The sequence below is a fragment of the Montipora foliosa genome, chromosome 5 (genome assembly GCF_036669935.1).
Source record: "Montipora foliosa isolate CH-2021 chromosome 5, ASM3666993v2, whole genome shotgun sequence".
NCBI lineage: Eukaryota > Metazoa > Cnidaria > Anthozoa > Scleractinia > Acroporidae > Montipora > Montipora foliosa.
The window spans coordinates 17924117-17940667 of NC_090873.1; the positions used below are offsets into that span (position 1 = coordinate 17924117).

General features: G+C 38.4%; 1 protein-coding gene across 1 annotated transcript; it reads left to right on the forward strand.

Moving 5' to 3' along the window:
- Positions 1-2483: 2483 nt before the first annotated feature.
- Positions 2484-5123, forward strand: LOC138002310 (probable ATP-dependent DNA helicase RecS). The gene is made up of 3 exons (XM_068848374.1): positions 2484-2971; positions 3106-3191; positions 3931-5123. Exons 1-3 carry the CDS (start codon positions 2484-2486, stop codon positions 5121-5123), a joined length of 1767 nt encoding a protein of 588 aa, XP_068704475.1.
- Positions 5124-16551: the final 11428 nt, after the last annotated feature.

Below are 16551 nucleotides of genomic sequence, written 5' to 3' on the forward strand. Positions count from 1 at the left end.
ACCATTCTCTTAAAGTGAGGGATTTTATTCTTTTTGTATAAGAAATGGTCTCTTGAAATAAGGATGAGACAAAAACTTAGTAACAGCTCCTTAAAATAAGCGAGCCCTTTTTATATTTATCGAGGCATGATCCCTTATAAGAAGAAACAACTTAAATCAGGAATTCTGCAACAATTTAAAGAGTTTTTCATAAGACCATTTACTTAAAATGAGGGATCTTGTTATCTTTTTTTAAGGGAAACAAACAAGGTTAGTAACATCTCCTTAAAACAAGGTAGCCCATTCTTATTTATTGAGGCATGGTTCCTTATCATAAGAAAGATAACCTTAAAACAGGAATTTTCAAGATTTTAAACTTAAGAGTGTTAAGGTCAAACTATGAATTATAAATAAGCTTTTTTCTGCGGTAATAAAAGAATAAGATAAATGTAGATTACTTCATGGTTGGTGAGCGCGTACGATTTTTATTCACGAGTTGTGAAGAATCGCAAACGAACGGGTTTGCGATTCTTCACAACAAGTGAATAAAAATCGTACAAGCGAGCTAACCATGAAGTAATTTGTTTATTATATTTGTACTGAGATATTACAAATGTTTGTAGCTTTAAATCACAGTCAACTAACCACAAAAGACAAGGAAGTCACGAACTCGATATCGCCTTTATTTAGACCCAATAAATACTGTCAAAACGCCTAAAATACTGAATTCGACTATGCTTTAAAAGGCGAAACTGCACTTTTAAAATAATTAATTTCAAGGAAGAAGATTACAAAGCCCATTCAAAGAAATTTAGGCTTACGTTTGACAGTTGAAGAGTTTCTGAAAATATTAGCTCACATAAGCTTTCAAACTAACAAAGTGTTTCTACTCTGAATCGAAGTCGAGTACAGTACTGTGCAAAAGTAATGCAAGTGAATGCGCGAATTTCGTTCTTTGTCTTTGCGAATTTTCATCGAAAAATCGCGCGAAAATTCGACGTGTTTCTAGCGATAATTCGCTTTAACAATAGGGGAAATTTCGTTGGGTTTTCAACACCTCAACGAAACTTCGCGATCAATAACGTTTTCGCCATTAAGTACGCGAAATTTCGCTAAGCACAGAGCCGAAGTTCAGCAGCGTATTGAGCAAAGTTAATCACGTAATTCATCCAATCGATCGTCATGTAATTTACATGAAATATATTTTGATAACTGTTGTATGAACTGCGTCCCGAAGCTTGCTGTGTTTTGTTACACATATCGATCACTGATTAGAAGGGTTTAAAAACCACTACTAACACAAGGTTTCTTTCATCTTGTGCATGTAAAATTCGCTAACTTTGCACGCCTGAATTCAGCTTTAGAGCAACTTACATGCACCTACACACACGATCGAGCTCTGAGTTTGTTTTGGGAACAAAGACAGAACACTCAAGCAAAACACTTTGCCCGCAAATACTTGAAATTTCGTTTTGAACAGAGCCAGAGTTCAACATGTCGAGCGAAGTTCATCACATACATGTAATGGTTTCAATTGAGCGGTCATGTAAACACCAAATATTTTCTGATAACTAATTGTGACTGAGTGACAGCTAGAGCTTGCTTTATTTACTTATCGATTGATTTAAAGGATAAAAATCACAGCTAACACAACGTTTCTTAAATCTTAGGGATCTATATTTTTGAGAACGTAAGCAACTTACCCTACAAGTTGTAATTATGCAATATGCCACAAGGGTGAACTTAGTTTGTTCCAGGAACAAAGCCAAAACACTCCAGCTTGCTGCAGTTACATGTAAATCCCTCACGCAAGTAGTCACTGATAAATCCTTTAACACTGATTGTCGAATTCGTAAACAAAAGCTCTTGTGAAATGCTCTTTTTTTGAAGCATTCCGTGATCTTAAAGCATCGATCAGAACAGGAAGATCCTCACGCTTCACGAAGCCAAATTTTTTAACTACCGTGGTTATTTGGTTATAAGGCACACGGTTTTTTCAAGAAAAATCTGTCTTTGGGTGGCAAGTTAGTGCTAAAATTGGGGTGCGTCTTATAGCCAAGTATTTTCGCAAAACAAAATCTTAAGATCACAATTTGAGAAGAACTTGCAGTTTAAACAACACAAGAAAAGGACACTAGTTGTCTATTAAAAGAGAATAGTGCTTTTAGAGACCTGTAGAACACTAAACAACTTCAATAGCCTGCGTAGCAGCCGTTTCCTTTCCTTTTCCAGGCGGAGATAGAACAAGCGAGCGAGCGCCTGGCATGAGCAAAAAAATATAGAGAAGTGGGGACGGGGTGAGTGAGAAGGGGGAGGGGGTGGGGAGGAAAGGAATCGCCTGCAATCAATCCCAAACATTTTACCGAACTCCGTTCTCCCACAAACGGGGAGCAATAGCGCAATTTGCTTGGTTAGGAGCCCGTCAATCAGAAAGTGACATGAAAAATGTGACATTGGTGCATAATCGACATTCGGAATACAGAACAACAAACATAATCAAAAATATGGCTGAGTCCGTGGAAGCTTTCGAATTTTCTCTTCAGGAAATGTTAAAAGATCTTTCTGAAAACGGTAAACAGATTGATCTCAAACTGGAGCAACAAGCTGCCATAAAGAGTTTAGTCCATGGACAGGATGTCCTCGCAATTTTGCCAACTGGTTTTGGCAAAAGCGCTATCTATCAAATACTCAAGGGAGTTAAGGAGAAGATGTCAAAAGATTGTGCCTGTGTTTTGGTGATTTGTCCGCTTCGAAGCTTGATTGAAGATCAGATAAAGGAGGCGAAATCCATGGGCCTCACAGCGAATTCATTGCCAGAAGCTTCCCTTGCAGATGTGCAAGTGGGTAAATTCCAGTTATTGTTCTCGTCTGCGGAAAATGCGCTGGACAAAGAGTTCCTTGAAATCTTAAAAAAGAATTCGAGATTCCAAAGCTCTCTTGCCGCAATCGTCGTTGACGAGTCGCATGCAGTGGAGACCTGGACTGGAAAGAGGTATATTATCAAGCTATTGTAGTAACCTTTGCCACCTATTTGTTTAGGGCGAGAGTTTAACATGTTAACCGCGGTTTCGCTTTAGATCTTTTTGTCGATTACCAGCTCCTACATTGTATTTTTTTCATTTACAGGAATAAGAAGCTAGGAAAGCAAAGTGCTTCTGTGTTCCGAGAAACATTTGGAAGGCTGTCCATATTGCGATCCTTTTTTAAGCAAGGTGAGGAAAAAATTTCGTCAGGATTTTATCATAATTTGTGTTTGGACCACATCGACCGTTCATATCTACTCTAGAGTGCGGGAAAATTCCCACATGTAAGAGCCTAGTGATTTCTGAACCTACAGGCTGAAATCTGGCAAAGGAAAATAGTTTCTCATACAAAAAACACTCCACGTTTGATGGTCTAAATTCTGAATTTTGTGTGCGATGACAAAACGTTGTTGATAGGCTTCATTGTGTTTGCCCTAACTTACATTTTGGGAGGTTTTCACTAGAAATATGCTTTCCATAAAGCTACAGTGCAATATGGATGATTTAGACTCTAAATCTATTATAAAATAAAAAAATAATTATATTTCGATGTTCTTCTTGGACCTTTATGGAACCTAATCAGTCTGAATTTTGAAAACTATTAATACCTTAAAATATACGAAGCTGTTCCGCCCGACCTCAAGAAATCTAGGTTCTTATATGCAGATTTTCACTGGATATTATAATTATTCTTTTTCATGTGAGCAGTATAAGGTACTCAAGGGTTCTTCCTTGTCGTTACCCATAAACAAATTGAGTGAAATACTATGCTCTATTTTAGTATTAATATTAACTGTTAGTATATACCACACAAGTGGATAGTACTTTTTGGGCACGCTGATTGGCTAGCTCGGAGGTAAGGAGGATGACAACATTACAACCATACCTCCACTTCTGTGAATAATTGTCAACTGCTGCTTTATTTTAGGGACACCCATTGCTGCACTTACTGGGGCAGCTGACCATAGCACACAGGCCACCATAAAAAATTTACTTTGCCTTCAACCAGATGCTCTTACTGTCCTTGTGAGCCCGAACAGAGAAAATTTGCGATTTTCAGTCAAGAAAGTGAAAAAGGGCGAAATGTTCCAGCAGCTGCAATGGCTAGTAGATTTGGTGTTGAATAAAGGTACACAGTGTCCCAAAACCATAATCTTCTGCAACACCTTAAGTCAAATTGCCAGTGTTGTTAATTACCTGATGATGAAGCTTGGCAATGCAATTTACTCTGGAGACAAGGAAAGCAAAAACTGTCTGATTGGGATCTACCATTCAAATTCGTGGCCAGTGAGTAAAGAAAGATTGGTGGCATCATTTAAAGAAAATGGAGTGAAGCGTATTGTGGTGGCTACAAGTGCCCTTAGCATGGGTATAAACTTTCCCGACATATGTTATGTTATTAACTGGGGTCCAGCAAGAACCATCCTAGATCAGCTACAGCAAGCGGCGAGAGCTGGGAGGGATGGTTTGCAATCCCACATTGTGGTCTTTTATCATGGGCAGCAACTTGGCCCCTGTGAAAAACAGGTCAAGGAGTTTGTTCTTGCTCAAGGTTGCTACAGGGTATCTGCATTCCAATCTCTGGACAATTCGATTGTGCCACAGCAACTTCTTCATGGCTGCTGCAGCTACTGCAGCTCAAATTGTCAATGTGGTGGTACTAAATGTGATGATGAAATTTTGCCATTTGAAATAGTTAGTGAAAGTTGTGAAGTGGAGAAACATCCTCACAAGAGGTCAGTTACAAATGACAAACATGATGTAAAGGTTGCATTGATGGAAGTTCTAAGTCAATCAATTGAACTGTGCTCAATAGACTGCACTTCTACACATGGCTTTTCACCTCAACTTGTTGATGACATTTCCAACCATTGTGCCATAATTTTTTCTGTTAAAGACATAACAGAAAACTCTCCTGTTTTTTCTCTGAAGGACGCAATAAAGATTTTAGAGGTGCTGCAAGAGATTTTCTTTGACATTCCCAACTTTGAGGACACCATTGCTTTCTTCAACAACAAGGAGCAATTCCCAACTTTATTGCCTTTAGATGTAAATAATTTGGACTTTGACATTGATTTTTCAGACTCTTCTTCTGACAGTGACTGTGACCAATACAATTAATCTGCTAAGTTATTTTTGCAATATTATAATAATAATAATAATAATAATAATAATAATGTTAATCATGTGTATGTGTATGAGTAACAGTATTTATTACAAAGCCCCTATTCTCATTTATATTACGTGTACATCTAAGTTCAGTTCTTTAAATTGTATCATGTACAATGAATTATGTATGTAATAACATGGGTGGCAAACTATTCGTTAATTTTGGCGTAAAATTTCAGCGTTAATTTATAATTTCACATGTGAAATTACATTATTCCCATGGCAACTTTTCATATAGTGCTAAAATGGCGTCCAGGTTTGAAAATTAAGGAGTAATTTGGCACCCATGTTATTAATAGCTAATCAAATGGTACATTAGTACACCATATACCTCTCCACCATGAATGCCCTGAAATTATAGTATACAGATGGATCCTTCATAATCTTGAACTTATGGCATGTAAAACACAGGCAGAACAATACAAGGTTAAGAAAAAGTTGGTTTTCAATTTTCCCTGTAGCGTAACCCTCACTTTTCCAATTTCACAGTTACTGCAGCTGTTACACTGTCACTACGAAATGGACTATTCTTTTTCTTGATAAATTGATCCCCAGAGCTGAAGATGCTCTTTCATCCACTTATGAAGGTCTCGGAAATCAAGCTTCTTTAAGAGATTTCTTTCAAATTTAGGAAATGATGGATATCCCTCTCTACCTTCCTGCTTATGGAAGGCCTCAACCTCCATCACGTCACTTGTTATCTGCTCAACTGCTTCCACTTCCTTAGGGCATGCCCTGTGGCTGGCCCGCTTATTTTTATTGCAGTCACGATCAACAGAGGTCTGTATTAACCTCATGGACTCCAGGCAGCCTGCAGTGCGTTCAGCATTATTTTCAGCTAAATTTGGTCCCAGTGCAACCCAGGTAACCTTGAGATCTTTGTTTTGAAATTCTTTTTCAAGATCTAAGGGTATATTCTTCCCCTTACCTCCACTCCTATTGAAAAATCGGTTCCACTTAAGTCTAAAAGCTTAGAACTTGGAAAGGATTGCAATGCACTTAACTAAGTAAAGAAGCACAATGTAGGCATATTTGAAATGGCCATTACATTTGTAGATTAAAAGAGCTAATTTATAGAGGTTAAACAACCTGTGGCCATCTCCTTCTTTGATAGCATCACTGAACTCAAACAATATGAAACCAAAAGCAAGTTTTGCACTGTGATAATTAAATAAAAAATCTTCATTTGATTCTTTGGGTGGTCCATCACTGGCTTCATCCTCAAAGGCTTTTTGATGCTGCTGAAGTTCATGCCTATAAAAAAATTTCAAATCATTGTTCATTCAATTATCTCAGTAAACAGAGTCTCTGAGGAAGTTCTGCTATCACCTTGCTATGAAATCAATGGTATAAGCAAAACCAATGCTGATATTTTACTTAAAAACTTTAAGAAGTACTTTGCAGCATGAGATTGACCTTTGGTAATCACTTTCCCAATTTTTACAGCGTTTTCCTTCTGTTTTGATACTGCCAAGAACATTTTATCCCAATCACTTACATAGTTGAAATATTTAAGCCAAGGAAATAAAAATTCCAACCTGAATTGAACTGTTTGATTGAAGGGCTGAAAATGTTTGCCTGACAGAATGGAAGAAATCATGTAACAAATGAAACTAATTTATACATTTCTGAAACAATATTTTAGTATTTTTAAATCAAAGATGGGTACAATCTTCATCAAGATACCTCTTTCTGGTTTGCTTTGTCTTGAAAACCTCTCCACATCTTATGCGGCAAAAGAAATAGCCGAGTTGATCTCTATCATCATGACCACTATCAAAGGACAAATTGTGAGATGAAACTTCATGCCTGTGGACAAATGCATTAATGCATGTGTTATGAATCACAAATTGTTATTGATAAAAATCAATTTCAGAATTACGGTGCAGGACTCCTTGAGGTCTCCTCACAAATTAGCATTAAAGGTCTTTCGGAGCAATATGAAGGATTCCACTGGTCTAAAATTAATAATAAGGCACTTTGTGATATTTAACACAAGTAAAGTTAGTACATGCCCTGCAACTATAGTGTAAAAAATTGATATTAGTTTACTAATAGTACGTCCTGGAAAATAGCTGTGAAACATGACATATCAGCTGCTTGTTTTTTCCATCTTGAGTTAAGTATTGTACTGTAAAGTCTGCAAAATGTATAAGAAGAACACTTTAGTACCTAACTCGTCCAGAGTGATAGGCGTATGTTCTATCACAATTTTCAAAGCGGCACTTAAAAGGAGCTTCCCGCATTGCGTTATCTAGCTGTTGGGTTTGGTCCACTAGAGCATTAATTTCTCTAATGTCAAACACAAACTTCTTGACAAGTTGCTGACAAATCTCTATCAGCCACTTTCCCCTGCTTGCCTTCAGTTCTGACGTGTGTGGTAGGTTGATTTGGGGTGTATCTAAATAAGCAATAGCAGCTCATACGTTCACAATGAAGATATTCAAGAAAATACCCATAGCCCAATATGGTGGCATCAGTGTTTTATCCACTTCTTACTTGAATTCCCATAAAGCCATCTCAAATTTATCTTGGAATTCAAACATGTAACCTGTGTTGACATTTATAACTACATTAATATTTACCACTTTCAATTTTTTAGGGTTCAAATATAGAAAACAACTTTGTCTAATTTAAAAACCTAGTATCCAGTCATGAGTGGATGGGACATGAAGAACAAAAATGGATCTCACACGTTCTGTGTCCTCACCTACAGTCATTATCTGCACAATGTTTTATCACAGAGATGTCAAACCTTTAATAGTTTTCATCCCTGTCATCTCCATGAAAGCTGCACACACATGGGCTTCAAACTCTCTCGCGTGGAACTCACTGTATTCATTATAGTGGTTCTCTACACCTTTAGCGGCATTGGTTTTTCCCGTTCGGTTCATGCTCGCTCGTGTCGTTCCTTTCTCAGCAACAGAAGAATGGTCAACAAAATGTATTAAATTCAGTCTGCAGTACAAACAATGTAACAAGTCATTAGACTTCATAAATGTACATCAAACAAAAGAACATAACTAGCCTAAATGATTTCCTTTTCAAGACCAGGAGCCCAGTCAAGACCCATTCCACTTGATATTATCTCATTACTGGTTCAAATAGCTACATACTAACTAATTAACGTAAATTTCCTCAGAATTCAATGCAGGAAGGGAGGAGTTAAGAAATATATTCTATTAATATTCGAAATATTTTCTATTTGCAGTCATGCTTTTTTGTTACCTTTTGCAAGGGATAAAAAGCCACTCACCTTGTAGAGTGTCATTTTGGCATGCCAGTCAGCATGTTCATGACCAATGCCTTCCAGTCGTTCGTACTCATCTATTCCATCTCTTATGGTCCATGCAGTATTTGTGGCTCTCTCCTCAAACAGTTGATCCCCATGGAGAGGGACACTTTCAAGAATGACCTTTTGGGTTTCTGTCTGGCACGGAACAAATTTGTTTGTTTGTGTACAAGGAGCTGTGCCATGTCACCAGCAACATTGGGATTGAGAAATTCCATTGACAACATGCACTGAAAAACGAAAAGTTGATTTACAAGAAAGTTGATGTTTCTTCAAAACTAGAAAAAAAGCAAAAAATATATGTTTTTCAAACAAAAGTTCTACAAGGACTGATCCTTGCTACTCCCATAAGGGAGAGTGGGTGAAGGGGTGTGGAAGGCAGGGCCATTCATTCATTCAGATTTGTTGATGTGTGGAAGATTCAGTTGTACAAATTGACTACACCTTATACCCTTCGTTATTAAGGTACGGTGAAAATGGAAATAACAAAAAAAAAACAAATATTTTGCCTAACAATATTAAATTAAAATGTTACCCAAAAACATAATGTAGCATGAACATACTTACAGTGTCAGATTTCTTGGACATTTCTTCAGACTACTCATGGGGAATGTGACGAATTACCACATCACTCATACATTTCAGAGAAGGTAAGTACTTTGTGATTATTCTACTTGCAAGAATAGCCCAATTTTGAAGAAAATTGGCTTGTACATCTTTATCTGGCAGTAACTCAATGAGTTGGACATCATCCACATTCTTTTGATTTATGTGCTTCTCAAGGGTGGGGTCTTGCACCCTATCTAGAATTGCATACTGGTGTGTCCAGTGAATTGAACGATTTGTGTGTTCCTTACTTTGTATTCTGGCATGTGTCTCATGATCAATGTTATCACCAACCAGTCTTTTAAAAGAAATAGAACATGTACATCATCAGTTTAAATGGTCTGTACCATTAATAGTGTGACAGCAGTGTTATTTACACGTTCTAAATTATTTAATGGCAGTTATTTTCTTTTAAAAAAATTTACCTTTTAAAAGTAATCATCACCATTTCACTTTATTATTACTACTATTATATGCAATTAAAATCTTATGTCTGCTGTGCAGGGCACAAGAACACCGGGCACAAAGCATAGCTTTTGAGTGAAAGATAATAAATCCTTAACATATACTTACTGTTTTATTATTATCATTATAATTATCATCATCATTATCATTATTATTATTATCGTTATTATCATCATCATCATCAGCACCATCAATGCATGATATAATTCCCCTAGTTACACACCCACTTACAGTTGGTCTAAGGAAATCCAAAATTAGAACAGCATCATTATTATTTAAGCTTACTTGTAAAATGGTAGTATCGCAGTTTCCAAATTTGTAAGGACCTCGTGAAGACTTTTGTTGCTTGGGATAGCATCTCCTCTCTTTTCTTTCGCATCATTTATCAATTTTAGCATCTGTGCATACGTTTCAGGAGTAAAATAGTCATATTGTTTCAAGCTATTCTCCGACAAATCGACTTCCATTTCATAGTCCATGGCATCATTGGATTCGCCACTTGGAGGAATATTTTGCTTTCTTGCAACCTCCTTACATAGCAGAAGAGTTCCCCTGTTGTCTTCGATGCGTGTCTTCCATACTTTAACCTTTGCTTCCAGTTGCTCCCCCATTTTTCGTTGCATTGAAAGAACCATCTTAGGTGACATGCAAACACCAAGACGATTTAAGCGAATTAAGAGCGTGGCTCCATAAAAACCGACCAGTGATTTTGGATCAAAAAATTAATTTTCCTTATATTCTGGGATATTAAAGCCTCCACCTTAGTAGTTGCAAAAATGCATTTCGTTTGACCAAAAGTGATAAATATTTTTTTAACGAATTTTTGAATTTCCGGCAGTCAGCACCGGCGCCATAGTCTTTCAAACTGCAAAAATTGCTAATATTGACCGCACTCTAGAAAACAAACACCTGGCTCAAAAAGACTGATTTTCTTTTCCGTATACAGATACACCACTGTAGATTTCCTAGCCATATCACAGTTCCGAATTATTTATATATTTCAACGGCAATGATTTTTTCCCCAGCACGTGTTTTCGGCTTTCCATCAAAACACGAAAGTAGCTCAACTTTGAGGGTAATTTTAAAAAGTGTGGCACCTCTCTGAACTTCGCTATCTGTATGAATAGAATCTAGGAATGATAATAAAACTCAACAAGGAATAACATTTTTGTGCTCTCCACGTTTTCAGAATAGACCGCCGTTTGAATTTCCAGAAATTTCGTAAACCTGATAATTAACGAACACTCACCTTGTCGATGTGCTTGTCAGAGTCCAACTTCATTTGATGGCTTGATGGGTCTTATCCAAGTTTTTTCACATTTTAAAGTTATTTCTAAATCATCTGAAACTATATTGGCCATTGATTCCATGTCCTTGGTCCGTTTTAAGAAGTTATCTGGTTTGTAAAATGGCAATATCCGCGAGCGTGACTGGTTCGTGACACCATCCTGAAAGGTCTTTTGCTAAAATTAGTTGGATGCAATCTTGTTCATTGTGATTACTCTTCAAGACATCGCGGTGAAATTTCTAGGGCAAATAAAACACTTTTCTTTGCAAATAAAACGTGATGAGTCGCTAACAAAGCGATTTAACCCAGTTCAGATTAAAGTTGAGATATGCGTGACTTTGTATTTCATCCCCAGTCCTCCTGGACTGGACACAAAACAAACAAGGGGTAACATGGCTACTGATACAGTAAAGTGTTCTTTCTCGGGGTTCAGAAAATCTAGTTGTGGAGGTTTTCGAGGTTCGGATATAGTTTGTAGGTTGCGAGAATGCCGGGAAGATATAATGTTCCACTTGAAGACATGCCATCTTTCAAAACTATCTGGAATGATGGAGTACGAACTGATACTAGTCAGGGCGGGGCTATTCGATGTGCCACCACACCGGCAAGAAGAAATGTTCGTGTGTCCAAAACACAGACATAATTTGGGTCGCAACTGGCGTCCTTTGAGGACATGTCGATATCCTCTTCATTCAGGAGCGAGGAATAAGCTAAAAAATGATCATGTTATCAACTTGGAGATGTCCAAGAATATTCACGCAATTTTTGGAATCACAATTCCCATTGGGTCAGGTAAGCATTCTACTACACAATATTTTACGTTTTCCCTTTTTTGAGGAGCAACGATTGGCACAGTTGGTTATTGCGTAGCCCTTGGAGTCTTCTGAGTGAGAGGTCTCGAGATTGATGCCCACGGCCAGGTGTGACAAATTCTTTCCGTGTAGCTTCAAGTAGCTTTAAATACCCGTAAAACGGAGTACTGATGAAGAGGGGGTTTAAAAAGGTTTGTCTTTCAGATAATTATGAAATGATCATTTCGAAGAACTGACGTATGTGAGGCGCCTTTACTTTTTAACTTTCAATAGAATAAAAGAACTCATAAAACCAAGGTAAATGTCATGGTCAAGTATTCCGAATTGTATAACAAACTGTAAATCTAATTATAAATAAAGACTAAAAGAGAAGGTCGAGGGAATAACCATTCAACGTTGTTGTAAAACCTTGAAAGAGAATCATTCCATAAGGTGTTTATTTTTTGGCAACAGTGCCACGATGTAAGTGTAGAAATCTTGGATTGAGTAAATAACAGGTATGAAATGAACATTCTTGTTTTACATTGTTTGGTCAATCGCGTTAGTATAATTAGGACAAGTATATTTGTTACAACACAGATGTTCAAAAGTACACAAATATTCCTGGATTTTTGCGAGATGTAAAAGGTACTTAGAATGTCTTTACAGAACTGTCTATTTTTTACGTTGCTTCATAGCGTTCTATTTTTCAAAGTAAGAGATAATTTCGGTAAAGTAGCCTAGATGCACGTGACCCGCAAAATTATGCGAAAAACTTGGCAATGTTCCCCTTCTTTAAAAACCCTTTTTTGTGACTATCAGGGATTTTGTATTTGAAAACCTGCTATATGCTATATCCTGAAAACTATTTTTCCGACACCTCAAGACCTAACCGGGAGATTAAAAACTGTTTTGAGTTTATTTTGCCAGTTGTCAATTATCAATCCGATAGATCAGAATCAGTGTTGGTTCTAAAAATAAGTTTTACGCTACGAATCGACTTTGACTAAAAGTCAAATTCATCATTGTGATACTTCTTAATGCACAGCAATTTGCACTACTTGTGTCAAGAAGCAAAGACAAAAATATGAGGAAAATAAACGTTGGCTGGAGGAAAACACTGAGAGCGAGAAATTAGGAGAACATGAAGAGACAAGGTGTGTTTGAATACCTTTAAATAAAACACTGAAATGTTAACTCATTTTAATTGCCATTGCAAGTACTTGTGAAGTCTTGTGCACACAATTTCTCAAAAAAATAACACGGGTATACACGTCGAACCAGTATGGTCTATAATCACCGGTATGTCTATAGTAAATATGAATTGTATGAAGCGGACACTTTTTATGGCGAGTTTTCTTTTTTTGTATCAGGGTGTGTTTATGCGTGTGGAAGTGTTAAATTGTTAAAAAATCTTGCTGGGTTGCTATTTCATACTTACGACCATTTTTTTGTTGTTAATTATACTGTGTACGCTGGCAAAACAAATGGCTGCAATGGCCTTGAAGAACAGCTCAGAGATGCAATGTACCCCGATAGCTTCTAGCTTGGCACCATCCAGTACTATTATACCGGTGGACTGGACGCCCGGAGAGTGGTCTGGAGAAGAAAGTGAAAATTCTCAAGACGGGGACGAAAGAGACGGAGAAGAATCATTGATAACCACATACAATGAGGCAATGGCTAGTTTATCAGAAAAGACCAAGATCGGAAAAGTCAGCCCATTGACCTTTCAGTTAGAAACTGGATAGGATGAAGCGACGGACGTGGAAAAGGGAAAATGTATTGAAAAGGCTATGGAAGGATGCAAAGTCGTATGTGAAGTAATAGCACCAAACGCTGGGGATCAACGTTTTAGATCATGTGCTCAATTATCAGATCAGACCAACGAAAATCCTTCTGGTGACTTGCTTGCTCTAATGCAGGCGTACAAAAATGCTCCAACAAGGAATCTTAAGACCCAGATTCTAAGTCTGTATGCATACCGCTACCGTATGGAAAAGCTACAAAAGTTACACGAGCCCTTCGAAAGCATAACTATGTAGCAAATAAAGAGGGCAAGAGCTCATGCTCGCGAATACGGTCCAGGTTTTACACTTGAAAAGGCTTCAAGTTATCGTATTCGACTTGACACAGCCCTTGTGGATCATTTTATACAATTTGTAAACAGACCATATTTTTATCAAGACGTTTCGTTTGGAACCCGAAAATTGAAATTGGATGACCATGCCCAATGTAATTTGCACAGTAACTCGCTCCACCATGATACAACAGTACCTGCAGTTCTACAAAGAAGAAGAGATAAAGCCACTAAGCCGTGCAACTTTGTTTCGGATCCTCGAGGTCCGAGAAGCCTCTCAACAAAAGTCATTAGCTGGTCTCGACAATACCGCAACTGACGGATCTGCCGGTTTTGAAAAAATCAAGCAAATTGTGGACGACCTTGACCAGATTGGTCAAGAAGAAGGTTGGTCGGAGGACATAAAGAAGTCGCTTCAGAATGGCAAGCAGTATTTGAAAACGAAATACCATGAAAATTGCCAACAAGGAGAGAGTACATGCCCCGACCATTGTGTCAAGTTTGCCCTTAGTGACCTTAATGATGAGGACCTTCAAGAGAAATGTGAGCATGAACATACATCTGCCTGTAGCCATTGCGTTGAACTTTCTGTCTGTCTGGACAAGGTAGAACAAGCGATCAAAGGTGAACACACCCAGTTCTACAGTAAAGAACAACAAGAAGACATGCTATATGATTTTCAGAGGTCTGCTAAGGCTGTCAATCACTTAAAATCTCATATTATGAGGTCAGCAAATCAAGAGCGCGCAAAACAAGATATCCTTGAAGATTTAGACTCTAGCTCAAACTTAATAATTATGGATTGGGCAATGAAATTTGTTCAGATGAGATACCGCGAAAAACAGAGTGATTGGTTTTGGAAAAGGGGCCTGAGCTGGCACATAAGTAGCGTGATATCGCGTGACCGTTCGACCGGAGAACTCCAAGTTACTTCTTACGCTCATTTATTTGATCAATGCACCCAAGATTGGTTTGCGGTTGCATCAATAATTGAAGATCTTCTAACACACGTGAAAATGAAGCAACCCGGGCTAAAAAGTGTTTTTTTGAGATCTGATGAGGCGGGTTGCTATCACAGCAACTTTTTGATCGCGGCGGTTCGTGACATTGGACAAAGGGTTGGCGTTGCAGTGGAAGCCTATGACTTTTCTGAACCGCAAAGCGGGAAGGATGTATGTGACAAGATTCTCTGTCCTCTAAAATCGTCCGTCCGAACGTACTCTTCCGAGGGTAATGATATTCTGTCTGCGTCCGACATGAGAGATGCTCTTCAGAAACATCCTGTCAGAGGAACTTCCGCTTCAGTGAATATGGTAGACGAATCGAAAAAGAGCCTTCAAGTGAAGAAGATTGATCATTTTAGCGGTTTCCACAATTTCACATTTGAGAGCTCAGGAATAAGAGCAAGACGAGCCTATAAATTTGGTCGAGGAAAGCTTTTTCCTTATGACACTTTGTATTTAAAACACCAAGAGGCGACTGGCCTTATGACAAAAGACGCTGATAAAACATTTTTCGAGCCAATTAAAGAAAGACGTCCCAAGACTAAGACGCCTAAGGATGTACAATTGCCCAGTGGTACAAATGCGGAAAAAGATACAGCTCTCTTTGAATGTGTATTTCCAGGTTGTACGCAGGTGTTTGAGTTCTTTTCAGATCTAGAACAGCACCTTGACGTAGGGAAGCACACCAGCAATCAAGAAACGATGAAGAAGAGTGAAAGCTTATATGACAAGATCAGAAAGGACTGGGCAACAAAATTTACATCAGTGGATGTGGCTGTGAAAAAATCTACACCATTTATGTTAGCGTCCGAATCATCAACTGACGAAGAAACCCTGCAGATGGGATGGGCACTAAGCAAGGCCCACGCAGGTTCCATCTGGTTTTCTCGTGAGGTTAAAGAATATCTCACAGCCAAGTTTAAAATTGGTGAGCGAACTGGCCGCAAGGCGGACCCTGTTCAGGTTTAAAAGGATATGAGAACAGCAACAACCCCCTCTAATGAAAGACGGTTCAGTCGCACGAAGTGGCTAACTAAAACGCAGATACAGAGTTTCTTCTCTCGCCTTGCAGCTTCCAAACGGAAAGAATCAGGAACTGTGGGATTTTCTATGGAACAAGAAGAAGATATCGAATGTCTTGTGGAAAGTGCAGAGCATCAAAATTTAATGGCAAATATTGTTGAAGCAATTGGATTGAAGCACCCTATTACATACGACACGTATGATCTTTGTGACTTACATCGACAGAACAGACTTCCTGCTTTTAATGTCCCAATGCTTAAGAAGGTACTTTCCTATCTTGAGGTCCCCTTCAGATCTAAAGAAAGGAAAGCTGATCTGTTGGACAAGCTCAGAAAAGTTGTCACGGAATGTGAATGCCAGGGTCCAGTTCAGTGAATTTCTGCGCAGCGTGGGGTCCTGGGAAGGACGTGGAAACCGTAGTAGCGTGGCCATGGTTTCTCAATTCCCTTGGCTGAAATGTGTTGAACCATTTTTGTCGGTGCTTTTATGTTAAGCTGAAGACGAAAATTTATGGAAGTATCGCGATTCAATGTTAATTACATCAAACTTTACAGGAAATGTTACGAAACAACCGTGTCACGCTCGCAACTGATGGCTCTACCCGTACGAACAACACAGCGCTGCTGCAGCGCTTCACAAGTTCTCTTTTTTGGTTGCACAGCGCTCAAGCGTCGCTAAAGCATTGCTTACGAGTCGCTCATGAAACCATTGGCAAACAACACGCACTGCGAAAGCGCTGCAATTTTTTATCACGTTTAAGCATCGCTAAAGCAGCGCTGGAAGTGGCTGCTTAAAGGCTGCAAGAGTTAACTGCGCGAACCTGAAGCTTCT

Coding starts and splice junctions, on each gene's coding strand:
- LOC138002310 (XM_068848374.1), top strand. CDS start 2,484: ATGGCTGAGTCCGTGGAAGCTTTCGAATTTTCTCTTCAGGAAATGTTA. Junction 2,972..3,105: donor GAGACCTGGACTGGAAAGAG/GTATATTATCAA, acceptor TTTCATTTACAG/GAATAAGAAGCTAGGAAAGC. Junction 3,192..3,930: donor GCGATCCTTTTTTAAGCAAG/GTGAGGAAAAAA, acceptor GCTTTATTTTAG/GGACACCCATTGCTGCACTT.